Below are 18919 nucleotides of genomic sequence, written 5' to 3' on the forward strand. Positions count from 1 at the left end.
AGACAGTATTTGGGAGCGTTGGACGAGGAGAATACATCATGGTAATGTTATAGTCAACAATTGACACTAGAGAGAATCGAAACCGAGACCTAAAAAGGAGCATATTCACAGGTCCAAGTCAATACCACCACAGACTACATACTAAACTCAATAATGTCAGACGCGAGGAGTGTGTTAATGAATCTCACATCAAATGATCTTACAAATCAATCAATTTTATAAATTTTATAAGTATGAGTTAGCTCCAATTCAAATTTCTAAGATTTGTCCCAAGAAAATTAAGAGTTAAAATATTTCCGATCTTACACAATAACTTGTGCAATTCTCCTATTATAATTCCATATCCATATAATATTGATTTTCATTGAAGAGAAACTCTTATTCACAGCAAATTTTGCATATCGTGTGTTCTAGCTCCAAATTTTGCACTGCAAATTGAGCTTATACAATAAGAAGAGAAGTGGATTTTATGTACAAAAAATACAGTGGATGCAATAAGTATTATTTTTGCCTCCCCTACATCTAGAAGGTAGTCAGAAAGGTCCATAGTCATAAAAGATAAAGCTTTGTGTGTTTGAAAACGCGATAGAAATCCTTCCACCGGGCAGCCATCAAACTCGTGCAGGCACGGTGGACATCGAAGTTTACAAACACACTGGAAAGTAGTTATCTACACTTCAAAATTCTGAAGTGAAGCCAACCATTGTTCCATGTAATTGTTGCCAGCTGCAAACTCAATCAGTAATCCAGAAAACAGTAAGTATGATGCACAGATATAACATTAGAGATGAATGTAATGTATCAACATATCACAAGAAATATTAATACAATGAATGAATAGTTAAAACTTAAAAGGGTGCCATCATTAATTACAATACAACTTTCTCTAATTTTGATTTGGAGTATGCTATTGTTACAAATTAAGTTCAATCATATCTTGATCCGTGTGTCAATAGTCCTATGCTATAAGATGAAGTATGAACGTACGTTCAATCATAAAGATGTAAAAAACAAGAATTTGTTTTCCATAAACGTGAAAGAAACATTCTGAGATTAGAAAAGATAAAAGGTTACAATGAGTTTGACGAAATCATGATGGCACTGTGATTTTGTTAACACTCCTAACTATAGCTTTTGCCAAAATCCAGCACACCGTGATTCTACCGAACTCACCACCAATACAAACATGCACTATGTTCAACAGTACTCAACACTAGCATTAAAAGCACCTTTGAAAATTAGACATGAAAGCACTAAGAAAATAAAAGAGGAGCCAAAAAAACAGACAAGGCTAGAAAGCATGACTCTATAGTATCCACAGTTTCATACACCAAGCATTAAAATATAAAAAACCATAAAACAACAACCTAGTAGTAGTAGATTGATGCATTTGAAGACTATTCCAAGAATTAAAAAAACAGAAGCATTTGTCATGTATTATACTTTTGGATTAAGCTAAGCCAGAAAAAGACCTAATCACCATTGCACTTACACCTGAATTATTACCAAATTACCAATATAACAAAACCACAAACACAATAACTATGATGATGATAATGACACACACATTCCTTCATCAGGATAACAATCATCAACAAGGTCAAACAAACAAAAATCTTAACAGATTACAAAAGCATCTAAACAAAGAATGTTTATTTAAGTAACCATCATAAAAAAGTAAATAACTTCAGAAAAAGTGAAACAGTACACTAATTGAAGACAAATGTACAAAATTTCAATAGCAAGTTCAAAATCTCACCAGAAGAAAATTCATTTGGTAGATTCTTAATAGCAGTCAAAAGCTGATTATTTGAGCCATCCACTTCCTTGCAACCTGGTCTATAACAAGGAACCAAAACAGCAAAACTACTATCAGATGCAGACTCGTCATCACTCTGAAAATCAGAACCATGAGGTTCCAACCACCCAATAGACCAATCTGAGTCATCATATTCAGAGCCTGATAAACAATCACCACCATCAGATGGTACTAAAACAACATCATACTCTCTATCAACTCTCCTTTCTTCCCTACTATGCCACTTCTTCTTAACCTTCCTTTGATTATTTGTTCCCTTCATCAAAGGAAACTTCAAAGACTCTCTTTCTTTCAATGAAAAACTCAATTCAGAAGATGAATTTCCATTAACAACAGACTCTTTTTCCTTACTACCACCCCATAACCAACAAGATAAACGTGTCAAAGACACAGCCATAGTTGCAATTTTATTCTCTAATAGCAAAATTGCAAAAGGGGTTACAACAATGATTGATTAAGCTCTTTAGAAAGCCAAGGAATTTGTGAAATAATTTGAAGCCAAAAAAATTGACACAGAATGATCAGTGGTTCTGCCTGTTGCAGTGACCACTATATTAAGAAAAATGATCCATCCATACAAATAAATAAATTAAACCTATTAATATCAAAATTCAATACCAATTCAAAATCCAAAAATTGAAAAGCTTTTTATTTTAATTTATTTTTTATTTTATTTTTTATAAAAAAAGCACTTATGAAACTGATGCGGAAAATTTATCAAAGGACAAAGTTTCCTTAAATATCAAACCCAAAAATTAATCAAATTGAAGAAGTTGATTTATCTAGATTTTACCGTCCCATTTCCTTAAAATCAAACCCAATTAATCAAAATTGAAGAACACTCCCAAACAAAACAAAAAAAATCTAATCCTACAAAAAAAAAGTTATTTTTATCCTCAAAAAATAGAAACCCAATATCGCATATTCTGATTCAAAACGGCACAGTCAAATTCAACTCAATGCAAAATTGAAAGCAAGAAGAAACCAAGTAATCGCTTTCTGAGTAAAGACCCTTTTTTTTAGGAACAAAATCGGAAATTTCTCCCACACACTCAAAGAATAATCGGAAAACCCCCAAATTTGTCGCCGGAAAATCCGATCTTTACGCTACTGGAGACATAATCGGAGAATATTTAGAGCGAGATTTCTCCGGCGAAGTTGAAAAAACCGGGAATACAAGTATAGGAGAATCAGTGAGTTGAATTAGAAACCCTAACTCGCTAAATTTTTTTTCCCCTAATTGTTCTTTCTGGTTACGCTGAAGAAAATCCTAAAAATCAAAATCACAACCCAATCACGATGAAACTCGTCTTCTTCTGCATTTATAGAGACATTTTTTCAATCTTGTTATATTCAATTCAACGGTTTAGATTGAATTGGTTCTTTTGATGTACGGTTAGATTAAGAGTTTTATGCTGTTATCATGCACTCTTAATCATGGTGTTATTATGATTATCTATTACGAAAGATAAGATGATACGGTTAAAAATAGGAACAAAACAGATTTTAGATAAGAACAACAAAACAATTTAGTTGTAAGAAAAAACAGAACAATTTATAAATAAAAATAGGAAGAAAAAAATTTAGAAAGTTTAATAAATAAAATATAGAAAAAATAAGAAGAAACCCTATAAAAATAGGAATATAGAAATAAAAAAAAACAATACTCTATTAAAAAAATATAAAAAATATTATATAAATTGATTTAAATATTTAATTTTAAATAGATTTAAATATTTAATTTTAAATAGATTTAAATATTTAATTTTAATGTAACAAAAAAAAATTAATTTTAAATAGATTTTCTACATTAATATAGCGAAAAACTCAAATATCGAATAAAATTCAATTGACCCGTGCGAATGCACGGATCTTTAAACTAGTTAATATGTAAAAATTGATTACCACCAAAGTTACTAATTTATCCTTAATATTTTTAACCACATTGCAAGTTTTATATCATTCATTGTAATTTTACTAAAAAAAATTTAAAAATATATACAGAAACAATATAAGATAAATACAAAAAATATAGAAAGAATAAGATGAGTTCAAAAAAAAATTATATAGGAATATATGCATAAAAATAGAAAAAAAAACAATAAAAAAATTATAGAAAGTTTAATCGATAAATATAAATTATAGAAAGAATATAGAAAAATAAGCTGAATTCTTAAAAATAGAAATATAGAAATAGATACATAAACAATAACTATATTAAAAAAAAAACATAAACAATATTTTTCATCAAAAATAAATTAAATAATATTACTACCAAGTTTACTACTAACTTTTTTTTTTTACAATGTTTGCAATGAAGATCAAACTTAAGACCTCATGCGCATATTACCAAACTCCCTCACTACTAGACCAAACCTAGTAGCTTAGTTTACTATTAACTATTAATAATAATATTCCCTTAAAAAAACTATTAATAATAATAAAATAAAGCTAACTAATATCAAAGTTAACTATTGATAATTATTTGCACTGAAACATAAAAAAATGAATAAAAAAATTTACAAAAAATAACACAATAGTTTCACTTATATTTAGCAATGTTTTATTCTAAATAAATTTTTTACATTAAAATAATGATAAACTTAAATATCGAACTAAAGTCAATGAACTCGTGCGAATGTACGTGTCTTTAAACTAGTATATAATTAAAATGAATAATATTGTAGTAGTACTAGTAGTTTTCTGTTTTTTTAATGAAAAAAATGTTTTATGTTTTTTAATGAAAAAATATTGGACTTTTATTTTTATAAGCCAAAAAAAATTAAAAAAATTGGACGTTGATTCCGTAATGAAAAGGATTGAAACCGTCCAAAGTTGCTGACGTTAATCATAGTGCACGTACGGTCCGTTTGGTTGACACGTGTCAACAATGTCAGACTACATGGATGGATATATTGTTTTTTTAGATGAATTCTTAGGTTCACTTTTGATTTTATAATGGCAAATATATTATTAATTATATCTCTATCCAAGATGAATAAAGATTGATAAAAAAAGTACATAACAATGACATTATATAGTAATGAATTATCGAAAATAAGTGGCAAAAACAAAATCCCACATAATCGAGATTTTCCTCCTAATCTCATAATCAGGAAGAAAATTCCACCAAATTGAGGTCTTCCTCATAATTCCATAATAGTGACATTGTATAGTAACGAATTATCGAAAATAAGCGGCAAAAACAAAATTCCACCTAATCGAGATTTTCCTCCTAGTCCCATAATCAGGAACAAAATCCCACCAAATTGAGGTCTTCCTCCTAATTCCATAATCAGGAAGGCACCCCTCATATTCTGGACCCCCAAAGAAGACACCACCAACCCAGCCCAAAAAGTTGTCACTAGACACTAACTCTCGGTCTCGAAGCAAATGTGATCGACCTATCAGAATCCAAATAACAGCTCCGCGAGGCAAAAGGTTGATGTATAATGGTAGAATCATAATATAATTAGACAAATCCAGCTCAAAGATAACAAACACTACAAAATCCTCTAAAACCTAGCAAACCGACACAACAGCAACATGAGTGTGCAATGACGAAACGACCACAACCGAGCACCTAAGAAACAGACACGACCCAAAGAAAACAGTCGCCATCGGAGCGGTAGAGGTCAACTAGAGACAAAGAATCATGCAAATCTCAACATATTTGAAAACAATCAAAGAATCAAATATTCAGAGAACCAACCACACGCGTCAGCAACCGAAACACGAACCACAACAAAAAACGATGACATTATTGAAGTGAATAATTCTGTTACATTCACAAATAGTATTCACAAATTAGTATTTATTAATTTTTGAGCTTATAAAATTATTCACTTCTTTCAAAAAAAAGAAAAAAGAATTATCCATTTTATACACTAAAATTATCATAATGCAGATGTCTATTTATATTAAATGGAAAAATGTCAACTCAGGTTTATGAATCACCTACAAACGGAGACTAGAAATTTTCTTGGCCAGTTATTATAATTAACGACATGATCAATATGGTCACCATGCATTTTAAGTAACATGTCTTACACATTAATGATGTTCTATACTAAATTTAAAATTGATCATACGGTAGAAAGAAAAAACTTCACGTATCTTAATTATATACACAAGCATAACAATTGATTATTGTCAAAACAAAAAATAAAAGACCTACGGTTCATAAGGTTTGATTTCAACTACATATATAGGATATTCATTTAGAAAAAAAGTTCATAATTGTATAATTAATCAATTAACAAGTATTCCTTCCGTGACAATATATAAGCAAAAATCATCTTTTTAGATTCATTGCATAATTAATGTATCTGACCTATAATATAGACCAAATATATTGAACCTAAAAAGATGATTTTTGCTTATATATTACCACGGATGGAGTAGATGATAATTAATTGTTAATAGTAGGTAATTTCTGTGTTATGCAGTTTTTTTTTTTTTTTTTTAATTACTAAAGTGGTTATATTTCTTATCAAGTTGTATTGGACAAAATTTATTTTGAATTTTTAAGAAGCACGACAAACCTTGGTGGGAATTGATCACCAAATTTCTTAAGTCAGTCGTCAATTTATCTAAGGGATAGAGGTGGGTATATCGGTGGAGTAATTAGTACTCAAAGAATATTTATAGAATATATGGCAACACAGTGATAATAATATTCTTTAAAAATGGTGTATAGTCAAATAACATAGACAAAACTGTCACAAAGTTTGACGTACTAAATTAAAAAAGAAAAAATATTTGTATTCTTAAAGGTGTTTTTGATTTGCTAAAAAAATAAGAGACTGGATAGGACAACTCAAGTTGTACTGTGTTTGATTATAAATATGTTTCTGGGACTGGAAAAATTTGGAGGCAAACGACGACACAAAAATAGAATTTTTTGTCTCTCACTAAACCACAACACAACTTTTTGTCCCAAGTACAACTTATCTAAAATAACAAAATATCATTTCACCAAATATCGTATAAAACACAAAATTGTTCAATATCATAAAAATTTGCTACGGCGAGAATTATCAAAGAGTAACAACAACAGAGATAGGACCATCGCCGAGATAAACAAAGTAAGGGGAGAAGAATTATCAAGAACATGATCTGGTGGAGGACGAACCATTGTATCGGAGATGAGAAAAGAGAGTTAGTTACGGCGGAAGAAAACGATTACGGTGATGAGAGAAACAGTTAGGATCGATAAGACGGATGATACCATGTTACAATCTAAAAGAGAAGAGAGAATTGAAGATTATGATTCTTCATTATTAAAAAGAATGAATCTAAAGTACAAGTAATAATCCTTATATATACAATATATGATCATCTTAAGCTATGCTACACTAACTTTACAATGATTTGGCCTACAAGTTAATTACAATCACTTAGTTTACACTTTTTGTTATCTTTGATATTTGATTCACAATTATCACTTAACACTGAGTGTTAGTAGTTCATAATTGTTTTCATCTCCTTCGTCTTCTCATGAAGTTTGAACACTGTTTCCAAATTAGGAGGTGTGAAAATCTCTCTAACCCCACCAACATTGTTGCATGACATGAATGACACATAAAATAATCAAAATAAACACTAGTATATATAAAAATGGAACAAAAACTATAGTTAAAGAATTAAAATGGAACAAAAACTAATTAATTAGAGAAATAAAATGAAATCAAAAACTAAGTTAAAGACCTAGTTTTTTTGGATTGGAACTAAGTTAAATGAAATTAAAAGTTAAAGTATAATTTAACTTTTAATTTATTGGATTGGTATCTCATGTAAAGAAATCTTGGAATGCCTTTACTTTATTTGGATGACATGTATCATGGTAGAGTTTTTTTGGAAGTACAACTATGTGATTTTTCATCATTGAGAATGAAATTTTAGACTTTTTTTTTTGTAAGAGTATATAAAGTTTTTCTTTCTAATTTTTAACCACTACCATGTTAATAATTTCATCTTGTCAAAATAATTAACCAACTAAAAGTCAGTTTTCAAGCCAAAAATGAATTCAACTTATACTCAAAATAATTTTAGTGACAAAAATGGCTTCCATAATTTCAGCACGTAAATAGTAAGACACCTATATTCAGGTTCTACATTTGCTTAATAAAAATAAAATAAATTAAGGTAATCAATTAGGCCGCAAAGTACAATTGTTCAAACAAAATTGTGGCCACTTGCATTTTGTCCAAATATAAGATGGGATGTAGGACACACCTACCCTCTCTTGTACTTTGATCCTGACTTCTTGTTAATTACTGTAACTTGCAGGTAACCCTTTTGCCTTCCCCACTTGAACACTCCATGTGCCTTGGACACCAAACAACAAATTAAGATTTATTTTTTTTCTATATTTTCTTGTTACACTTTTTGTATAAGCATAATGAAATAGAGTCAAAGGGCACTTCAACCCGCTACACTAAAACAGATGAGTAAAAATCGATCGTAAGTTTGTTTAGTGATGATTGATGTTAGATTTGGTAGGGAGGATCATAATTTGATCTCCTGCAACTGCGATCGGGAAGGGCTGAAACCACTTGATGCCAGAACTGACTCCCAAACCAAATTAGGCAGTCCAATGGACCAGATACCGGTGGTGTAAAAACAAAAAATAAATAAATAAAAAATAGATGAGTAAAAAATTTCATTAAGCACGTCAACAAACTAGAAAACTAATAAGAGACGGTGCCGGAACATGATTTCATGTCGTTGAAGTACACACCGTTTTATAATATTACCGTCTAATTTAAAACGTATAATCAAAATTGTTTATAACAATTTTATAACTACATTAATCTGAATCATTCAATTTATAATTAATGACTATGATTTAAAAATGTGTCTTTTTCTACAGCAGCAAATTTCAGTTTATCTCTGCGCATAGAAAAATGATCAGTTAAACTCTATACGTTCAAATCAAAATATAATACACATAAGCAATTATGTGTTGAAATCCACTATTCTTCAAGTCAACAATGTCTCCCTGGATGGTAATTTGGTCTGATGTTAAGTGTCAAACAAAGACCAAAACTTGAGATGGTAATATTTTACAACATAATCTTTATATGTGCTTTGTTAAAGAAATCTTTATCTATATGCCATAAGTTGATTAAATCAAGTAGATATGCGGGATTAAATCTTTATCTATATGCTATTAAAAAAAAATTAAGAGTTAAAATTCTAATCACTAAATTATTTAATAAAAAAATCATTAAATTTTATTAGGTTGGCCACTTTGTGTCAACAATAAATTTTATTGAGTCTTGCTAAAGAAGAACATGTTAAGGAACTCAAAAATTAAATACACATGTTTTGAGCTGAATATTTTCTATCTTCGATTTCTTAATATGTACCTTTAGATACATGTTAACATTTTTCAAAGACACATGCTAATATTTTCCAATTTTATTTGCTTTCATTCCTAAGTTCAACTCTTTGCACTAAAATTTGTAAATTACTAACAATTAATTAAACTCAAACAAACTCTTTACAAAGGACAAGGAAAAGTACTATATGAGCATGCTCCATTACAAGAGAATTAATGAGAGGGTTATATATAATGCAGCCAAAAGAGAGTACTCTTAAACAAAAAGGCATGCATGTACGTGTGTGTGATGTTCAACACTCATGATGAGTCACAATTCATTACAACTTGGCAAGACTCTCATCAAATTGTGTACTACAGTCTACAAGTGAATCACTATCATCAAGGTGTAATGGATCAATTAATTTTTTTTGGTACTTTTGAATGGCTCATATGCATCAAGAAAAGGTTGGGGGCAGTCCAGGAGCTGGGTACGGTTCATGGGTAATTTGTTGTTGTTATATGAACTGAAATTGTTGTTATACGAACCGAACTATTATTATAAACACCGTTCGTAACTATCCAATTCATCCATTCATCTAATAGAAATGCGTTGTAGCAAATTTTACCGTTGGAGACATATCCACCACTTAGGGAACTCCATTATCAACTTCTTGTATGTTCATTATTATTTGTTTTCATTATTATTTCCTTTTGTTACTAGTTAATTGTTCCGAAAGATATTATCAATGTTATTGTAACATCAAAATATACACAACATCAAGGTACTATTTTTTTTCTTCTACAATTTATAATATATTAAAAAAATACACACAAAAATTAAGAAAATCATATTTGATGAATCAAAACTTTGATGTACAAAAATTATTTTACTAAATTAGATGTATAGTCGAAACATGTCATGTGGACTTTGTTTTGGAGTGCCAAGAACACAATCATATCTACCGGTAGTTAAAATATCATATTGTTTTAATATAATTAATTATTTTTTAAAGATTTTAATGTTGATTCATCAAAATTATAAACAAAATTTTACTAACTTGATGTTAAAGTTCATTTCTTTGTTGACATATTCACGTTGTGTTTGTATTATGTTATAAATAATTTTTTTTTATTAAAAATGTGTAATAATTTAATAGTGTTGTATTTTTTAAAATTGATATACATATGTAATTATATAATAATATATATAAAATAAATAAATATATATTATGCGGGTATGAGGTGGGGTGGGTATTAAGGTACCCGTACCCGCACCCATACCCGTTCTTTTTTGCGGGTAATTACTCATGTCCGTGTCCGTACCCAAAATGCGAGTTTTTACCCTATTCATTATGGGTATTTTTTGCGGGTGTCCATTGGGTATGAGTCAAATTGCCATTCCTATCCAAAGAAACGTGAACTATTCGTCTTGTCAAAACGCACGCTAGGCTCACTCAAAGAGAACATGATTATTCTCGCAAGGTATTCACTCTTCATCATTTGTTTTCATTTTTCTCTCTGTTTTCTTCTTTTTCTTTTGCTTCTTCCATATGAGTCGTGTGTATTATGTTTTTTTTACACCAGAATGTATATAAACTAAAACGAAAAGACTTTGTACCGTGAAAACCAAAAACGGGAAATTAGAATCTTTTCAAATCTTTTCCAATCTTTTAAAATTTTCAAGATATAATCCCACAAAATCAATTAAAATCTTCAAGATAATCCCACAAAATCTTTTAAAATCTTTAAGATTTTTTTTTATTAAAATTGTCTTTATAAATCGCCAATCCAATACATCCCCTTATATTCCAAAAACAAAAACTCCTAAAAAAAACATAGCAGCACTGCTTTTGCTTTCAACCTTCATCCGCCGTCTGCCAAACCGCCGTCGCCGCCTTCTGCTTTTGCTTCTTCGCCTTGTTCCGTCTTCTCCGCCTTCTATTTCTGTTTCAATCGGTGAGTGTCTTCTTCTCTGTTTCAACCGATGTTTCAATCGGTGAAAAGATATTTATTTTCTGCTTTTAACCTGATTCATCGTTTCTGTTTCTTCAACTCCTAATTTCAGCTTCTCTTTCTTCAAATTTGAACTTCTGTTTCTATAAATTTTTATTTATCAAAATAATATAATATAATTTCTGCTTATAATTTCTTCAAATTTGATTCATCATATGTGTCTGTTTTCATGTTTGAATATAGTATTGATGAATCATGAACTTGTGTTCTCTGTAAGCCATTAGTATTTTTCACAAAAACTGTCTTGACGAGGGATCGATGAGTTGTTGATGAGTTGACTGTGTTTGTGTTTGATTATGCAGGGTTGTAAGTTATGGATTTAGATAAGTACATTAATAAATATCCTAATGTTTCAAGAGGAGAGCTCGAGAAGATGAGCGCTTGTCATTTTAATCGGGTGAGGGGCGAGTCACTGAGCGAGTCAATGTTCGAGTCTTTTGTTAGGGGACGCCATGAGGAAAGGGAAAGAGAGAAGGAAAATGGGAGAGCAGCTCTTCGAACGCGGCCTTTAGTACAAGTGTTATCGGTGACTGTGCAACCAAAAAGGAGTCCGCTTCTTATTTACGGGGAGATTTGTGGTGAAGTTTATGATTCTGGAGCGAAGCAGGTCCATGAACTTTATAAACGTCAGCCTGATGCTGCTGAATTAGTTGGGACGAACACCGAGTTAAGTTTAATCGGTCAAGATTTCTCAAGTTTCCCTCCACGTACACTTACACCATTAAGTTGGATAAATGTGGAGTTGTACGATGGAAATAATCATACATTTGCAAAGCAGCGCTTTTGTTTGGATGAGGACCAATTTGAAAATGATTATGAAGAGGTGAAATGTAGGGAAATTTCTTGTATTCAAGGCAAAATTACTTTTAAGTACATCATAATTCCATTTGGTGTTCAGTGCCGCATAAGTTTCAAGATTATTGGTAGACACTTAGTAAATGACCACATTGATGTCAACGGAAAAATTGTCGTTCGCTATGGCAATACATATGGAAATTGTATTGACGAAGAGTGTGTCATATTTGATAAGCAAAATTTTGATTTTGAACGAGTCGGATTTGAAAGGAAGGCAAGATTTTTAAAGATCCCTAGATGTTGGTTGGCTACACCTGCATACGCTCCTTTTATTGTCACTCTAGATTTATCAGAATTTGGAACAAGTAGAAAGATTCTTAATGAGACCATAGAGTTACTAGAGGGATCAACGTCTGAAGATTCATTCTTTCAAGAAGAGATGGGTCTCCTTATTATGGTTGAGGCCGAATGGTTTGAACCTGACCCTTTTGGGGTATGTAAGGTATTTAATTTATTTTTTTAGTCGTCATTGTAGTTTTGTTCTATTTGTTACTATTCCATTCGTTTCAAGTCACATCAGTCACAAGTTTTGTGTTATATTGTCTTTTAACAGTCTCCTAGCTTACTAGAAATCTCCGCAAAAGACATGGAAGAGTTGGATACCGATGGAGAAGATGAGGTTTATTCTCTTTTTTTTTTTTTTTGTACTTTTCTTTCTAATTTATTTTTCTGTCATGTTTTTGGAGCTCATATGGGTTCTTTTTACTTATTTCAGTCTTCTGATGAAGAATCTGATGATGATTTGCCATCCAACTCTGTGCTTTCATGGTATGTAACTCTTGTGTGTGTGTGTGTATGTATATATATATATATATATATATATATATATATATATATATATATATATATATATATATTTGCCTAAAAGTTTTTAAATGCTCTTTGTTGTTCGATCAAAGTGTGTTGTCTTAGTTTTTCTTAGGTTGAGTCTTTTGCAATTTTAGAGATCCATCTTGTGAGAAAAGTCTATTGGTTTATAAGAAGTTCAGAAAAATTGTTAGTCATTTAGTGTATGTATTTAATTATGGTATAAAAAATTAATTAAGCAAAATAGACAAACAGATTCATGCTTTTACAACAACTTCTATACTCCGTATTGTGTTAAGCTTGAGCTTGTTTTTATTGTAGATTTGTGGTGGATTTGATTGAGTTTAGATCATTTATTTTTGAGATTGGTATATTTTAAGTTAATTTTTGCTCGAAAATTCTTATTAGGAATCTAAAACCTCATTGCACATGGCCATCTCCTGCTGTGGAGATATTCTCAGTCTTCATTGGTCGTGAAAAGTCCAAGGCTATACAAATCCATGGTTCTTTTGAAGTTTTAATCGATGATGAAGTAAAGTATTACATATTCAAAAGAGAGGAAAGAGATGCTCTAAGGTTACAAGAACATGTGAATACCGCACCTATCCTAGATGGCTCTCGACTTTTTGAGAATTTCAGTTCTTTAGGAATGAAATTTGATATAAAGGACGTTGATGGTCGTTTAGCCATCAAAGGGTTTGTTGATTTTGAAGCTCGGGTTCTTAGTTTTAATTTTTATCAAGAGAAACAGCTATGTTCTTCTATTCTTGGTCAAAATGGATTCGCAGCTGTGCATTATTCCATCTTCTCTGAAGCTGTTTTGGCTAACATTAAGGTTTACTTAAACCTCAAAAGGGGAGGTGTTGATGTGTATCCTGAGGTGGTCTCTGGGAGTCTCATAACCCAATATAGTTGTTATGACTATTCAACACGATATAACAAAGATTACTATCGGATCGTGTTGTTTAAGAGTGATGAAGATTCGGTTCAAATAAGTTCTAATGGGACAATACCACTTTCTAGGAGCATGGTTGTTGTGCCAACATATTCCTCTCTTGTTGTCGATGTGAACCTTTCATTTGGAGACTCCTCCGGCCAGATGCTATCATGTGCTGAAATCATGAGATTTAATATTAATGAAGATAGAAAAACCTTAGAAACAACTGATTATTCTCTTTGCATGGAGTTAGGTTGGTGTGACATTAAGTAATATGGCAATGACATGAGACATTAGGGCGATGAATATTAGCGTGGATGGTCCTTCATGATAGAGTGCCAACTAGAGAGAATTTAATCCGGCATGGTGTTATCCGAGTAGATGAAGAACATCGCTGTGTTTTCTATGGTGAAGGGGCAGAGACTGTGACACATTTGTTGAATTTTTTTTAATACAGACTGCATTACTGCACTTGTAAAAATCCATAAGTAGTTACAAAAAATATGATGTTCAATTAGCTCTTAATCGATTTAAGAGATAACACTTTAATACAGTTAAAGTGAGCTTATTAACAAAAATGTATGTAAATATTGATTCAAATTGCAATGAAAGGATTCTCATTTCTCAATCCTCCCCATTCTTTCTTTGTTTGCACCAAATGTACCTTATATGCTTGCTGTCTTATCTTTTGTGGGCCACTGTTATTGTCATTTATATCACAGAATGTAGGGATGGATGTAAAGTATAACTGAACTGAAGTTGTATTTTGACTTACTATTTGGCATATATATGAATGTGATAACATTTCAAAGTAAAACTCTCCAGCGGTGGATCCCTGTGTCATCCCAACAAAGGTATGGTAGCTCAATTGTTGAAGTCTACAGAATAGTTGAGGAGGTAAGCGTATCTTTTCACATGTCATGAACTCCATTGTTGAAAACGCGTAAATCATGAACCTAAGCTACTTGGAAAGTTGAGTATTAATTTGTTGCAGTGACTTGATGAGTGCTCCTCTTAGACGCATCGATGAAATTCTTGCTTTGCCTTATTCGGTGGATGGATTTAAAGCTCAGGAGGTTCCTCCATCGGATGATGATTCTTCACTTTACAATGGAGAGGAAGAATTAAATTCTGCTCTCATGGAAAGACAAAAGGAGATGGAATTTTATGACTTGAAACACAAAAGTAAAGGGAAAGAGAAAAAGGGTCAAACTACTGGTTCAAATGCTGATGCGTTTGATCCTAGTGATGTAGTAAAAAGCATGCGGGAATTTGTTGACATGGTGTCAAGTTACGAGGGAGCTGAAGCTCCTGATGACAGGTCAGTTCAGTTTAACTGCTTACATGTTCATTTATGCATAACATATTTGATTTGATGTGCATGCTTCCAAGTTCCATATTTTTATAAAGGTCCAATTCCAAAACTCCAACCTGTTGATCAAGACTGAGATTCAGACAAGTCAACAGTGTCCTGTTTGGATGAGATTAAATTTCAGATTCTTTAGGCTTATCTACTGCAATAAGTACCAATGAAGTATTGTAGCAAATAAATAACTATGAAGTATTTCTTCCCTGCTTGAATGAGCTTATTAAATAAGTTTTATACTTTTATTATGTACTCCAAAAAACCTGTTCTGGGCTTATTTTTATAACCTAAAAATCAGAATTCCAAAACATGTTTTTGTGAAAGCTAAAATATATTTTGGTGGTATCTATTTTTATAATAATTTAATTTCTGACCAAATTAACCTTGTTAAATCATTGACATTCTATTCATCAATAAGTACTTCTCAAAGTGCCTATCCAAATTAACCTTGTTACTTTAGACCCCACTTATAACACTGCAGCTTATTTAACAGGTTCTACTATAATACTATAAGCAGTACTTTAGTACAAAGTTATGCGTTTTTTTAACCCAAACTGGATAGAGTTATGGTAAAGTAGGTGCTGATATCTTGTTATAAAAAAAGATGTTGTGTAGTGGTTATTCCATTTCCTATTACTAATTAATTTTTTCTATTGTCGTCACAATATATGAAACACTAAGGGAATTGGTTTGAAATAGAATTTGAGTGGAAACACAATAAGAGATTATGGGTGAATTGGTTTGAAATATAAGGGAAAACTTGGGAAGTCTAAGCAGAACGGGGGTATTAACTATTAAGGGTTCTTCTGTTGGTAGGAAGGTTGCAGCCCCTCAAAGCGCTGCCTTTTAAGTCCTTTTGGTTTCTTTTCTATTATGTTCGTCATGCCTTTTATCTATTATTATTATTATTGCTTATTCCACTTGTTATTTGGTTGCCGTTCTATTGCTCCACACATCAAGTTCATTTATTGGTGTGATTTTACGACGAATTCACAACAATTGATTATTGTCGAAACAAAAAATAAAAGACCTACGGTTCATAAGGTTTGATTTCAACTACATATATAGGATATTCATTTAGAAAAAAGTTCATAATTGTATCCCTCCGTGAAAATATATAAGCAAAAATCATCTTTCTAGATTCATTGCATAATTAATATATCTGACCTATAATATAGATCAAATATATTGAACCTAAAAAGATGATTTTTGCTTATATATTACCACGGAGGGAGTAGATGATAATTAATTGTTAATAGTAGGTAATTTCTGTGTTGTGCAGTTTTTTTTTTTTTTACTAAAGTGGTTATATTTCTTATCAAGTTGTATTGGACAAAATTTATTTTGAATTTTTAAGAAGCACGACAAACCTTGATGGGAATTGATCACCAAATTTCTTAAGTCAGTCGTCAATTTATCTACGGGATAGAGGTGGGTATATCGGTGGAGTAATTAGTACTCAAAGAATATTTATAGAATATATGGCAACACAGTGATAATAATATTCTTTAAAAATGGTGTATAGTCAAATAACATAGACAAAACGGTCACAAAGTTTGACGTACTAAATTAAAAAAGAAAAAATATTTGTATTCTTAAAGGTGCTTTTGATCTGCTAAAAAATAAGAGACTGGGTTATTGGTAATAGAGTTGTTTTATGACCAATGGGTTATTGGTAATAGAGTTGTTTTATGACCATTGGTCCATTGCATGATCACATTTATGTTTTTATGATATTCGTGTGCACACACTTGGGCTCCCATTTGGTTTGAAGTTGGGCATTGATTATCTCTTCTAGTTTGTTATTGAGCAGTGTAACATAGACCAATAAATTTTCTTAGTTGTTTGCGATGCTGTGAGCTGTATGAAATATGCTAAACCATAAACAACTGATACCTTGGTTTTTGTATACTACTGTAGGACTAGCGAGTTAATTGATATTTTTATTGACAATTATATAGATGATTCTGATGATGAGAGTGATGGGATTGAATCTGCTGAGGATAATGATGAAGAGGATACTTTCATGCGGCCTTATTCTGATGCTATGAATGAAGAACTTAAGGAAACAACCCTTCAGAAAAGTTTTGTTCGAGCCGATGAACAAATTCGAAAGAAGGATGGGGTATTTTGTTTAGGTTTTTGGCTTTTTGCACGTAACGAATGTTCTAAACGTTAATATATGTGACTGATGTTTTTTTAAAAATTTACTTTCAGGGAACATCACATGCCGCAGAAGATATGGATAATGATTTTTCTCCTGTCGATGTGGATGTAAATTTATTATAAAGCTTGCTTGATTCCTTTTCTTCCCAACAAGGGCTTCCCGGTCCTGCATCAAATTTGCTTGGGCTCATGGTGGTGCAGTTCCCGCAAGATGCTAAGAAGAGCATGTGATGTTTATGTTACTGTAACTTTTACTAAGGTTGATGGATTCTCCAACAGGGTAGTCTCCAGGTGAAGAACCAGGATCTCTTTTCCCAGAAGGTAGTCACCTAGTCAGCAGATAGCATATGGAAATGTCTACTCTCAAGGTGGAATTGCACCAGGTTTTGGTGCTTGATTTGTTTAGAACAGTGTTATTTCTTTGCCTTATTTGAGTGAACAGCAAGAGGACCTATATCTGTAGCAAGTTATTTGGCTGTAGTACAAGTGGCAAGAGAGGTTTAGTAAAATGGAAAATAGGATAACCTTATATTGCGAATATATGTAATTCAGAGGGAATGCTAATTATGTTGCATTATTACACTCACAGTTTGGATTTTATATCGTAGTTTCCAAATGAATTAGACCCTACAGAAGGGATATCAGCCATTTTTGTGTTAATTTTGGTATTTACTTGCGAAATCATTATTTATGTCAATTGTGTTAACCACTTAATAGGTTAATGATTAATTTTTTCATTTAATATTTGGATTAGTAACTACCACTTCTGCTATTGTTGAGGTTGAATTGCAAGCCAAGAAATTGTTAGTACCTGATTACTCAATTCCATATTCCTGTTGTCAGTCTTGCTTATCATATTGAAAAGGTAATAAGAAAGCTTATTGATAGAACACCATGAATTGTTCTGGTTATGTTTGTAATTATTCACAGAAAAGGAGCTTGTGTCTCTTACAATGGTCCAAGGGGCTCCTTAAGGATTCATCCCCAATCCAGCCAGTCAACCTGTATGCCATCATGCCTAACAGAACAACCTCTTCTTGGCTCAGTCAGTACAAGTTACAACATACTAACCAACCTGGCAGCTTAGAGGTTAGTTTTACTTTCACTCCCCACATTTCCTCTTCCTAGAATAACTAGTAATAAGTCTTGGCTTCAAGTCTAATATCTTATCCTGCCGATAGTCACCTCATCTCTCTGTTATAGCAGGACTAGAGACATTTAAATGCCCATGGTTCTATCACAGTATTGAAAATCTTAATTTTATATTGTTTGTTAGTTTTAGATTTCAACAAATTTTACAAGGAATATTAATTTAATCTGTAAATAGCCATGCAAACTATAATATGTAACTACATAAAATAATTCCATTAACCTCTAAAATGAATACTGTATATCACAGAATGTGATTTTAGATTTCAGAGGAATGGAAATAATAATAATAATAATAATAAATTACAGAGCTCAAAGTCATATTTCGGAAATTTATTTATTTTATAGGTGCCAAAATATATTTAACTTTAATATTATAGTAATAATTGAATTTGGATGTATGCATGCGTCCATGTGCAGTGTGCTTCTGTCATAGTATATTTACTTACTTTTACTTTCATTAAGGATATCATAATCTTA

General features: G+C 31.4%; 2 protein-coding genes and 1 pseudogene across 5 annotated transcripts; 2 read left to right on the top strand and 1 right to left on the bottom strand.

The window, feature by feature from the left end:
• Window positions 1-343: 343 nt before the first annotated feature.
• On the bottom strand, window positions 344-3149 carry LOC123903805. The gene is made up of 2 exons (XM_045953438.1): window positions 1760-3149; window positions 344-726 (listed from the first exon to the last, which is right to left on the bottom strand). Exons 1-2 carry the CDS (start codon window positions 2214-2216, stop codon window positions 671-673), a joined length of 513 nt encoding a protein of 170 aa, XP_045809394.1. The 5' UTR covers window positions 2217-3149; the 3' UTR covers window positions 344-670.
• A 7618-nt stretch (window positions 3150-10767) lies between these two features.
• LOC123903802 lies at window positions 10768-14386 on the top strand. Of its 4 annotated transcripts, none has more exons than XM_045953425.1 (5): window positions 10768-11102; window positions 11462-12456; window positions 12568-12633; window positions 12730-12782; window positions 13230-14386. In XM_045953425.1, the coding sequence occupies exons 2-5, from the start codon at window positions 11473-11475 to the stop codon at window positions 14029-14031; spliced, it is 1905 nt and encodes a 634-aa protein (XP_045809381.1). In that variant the 5' UTR covers window positions 10768-11102; window positions 11462-11472; the 3' UTR covers window positions 14032-14386. The 4 variants fall into 4 exon arrangements, with proteins under 4 accessions (XP_045809381.1, XP_045809382.1, XP_045809380.1 ...); XM_045953426.1 differs by having other exon boundaries at window positions 10950-11102; window positions 11462-12447; XM_045953427.1 differs by having other exon boundaries at window positions 10960-11102; window positions 12730-12784; window positions 13256-14386.
• A 373-nt stretch (window positions 14387-14759) lies between these two features.
• Window positions 14760-17999, top strand: LOC123904312 (annotated as a pseudogene).
• The last annotated feature ends 920 nt before the right edge of the window (window positions 18000-18919 follow it).

This window comes from Trifolium pratense, linkage group LG2 (assembly GCF_020283565.1).
Source record: "Trifolium pratense cultivar HEN17-A07 linkage group LG2, ARS_RC_1.1, whole genome shotgun sequence".
NCBI classification, from domain to species: domain Eukaryota; kingdom Viridiplantae; phylum Streptophyta; class Magnoliopsida; order Fabales; family Fabaceae; genus Trifolium; species Trifolium pratense.

Coding starts and splice junctions, on each gene's coding strand:
- LOC123903805 (XM_045953438.1), bottom strand. CDS start 2,216: ATGGCTGTGTCTTTGACACGTTTATCTTGTTGGTTATGGGGTGGTAGT. Junction 727..1,759: donor ACCAAATGAATTTTCTTCTG/GTGAGATTTTGA, acceptor TTGAGTTTGCAG/CTGGCAACAATTACATGGAA.
- LOC123903802 (XM_045953424.1), top strand. CDS start 11,473: ATGGATTTAGATAAGTACATTAATAAATATCCTAATGTTTCAAGAGGA. Junction 12,457..12,567: donor ACCCTTTTGGGGTATGTAAG/GTATTTAATTTA, acceptor GTCTTTTAACAG/TCTCCTAGCTTACTAGAAAT. Junction 12,783..13,229: donor TCCAACTCTGTGCTTTCATG/GTATGTAACTCT, acceptor AATTCTTATTAG/GAATCTAAAACCTCATTGCA.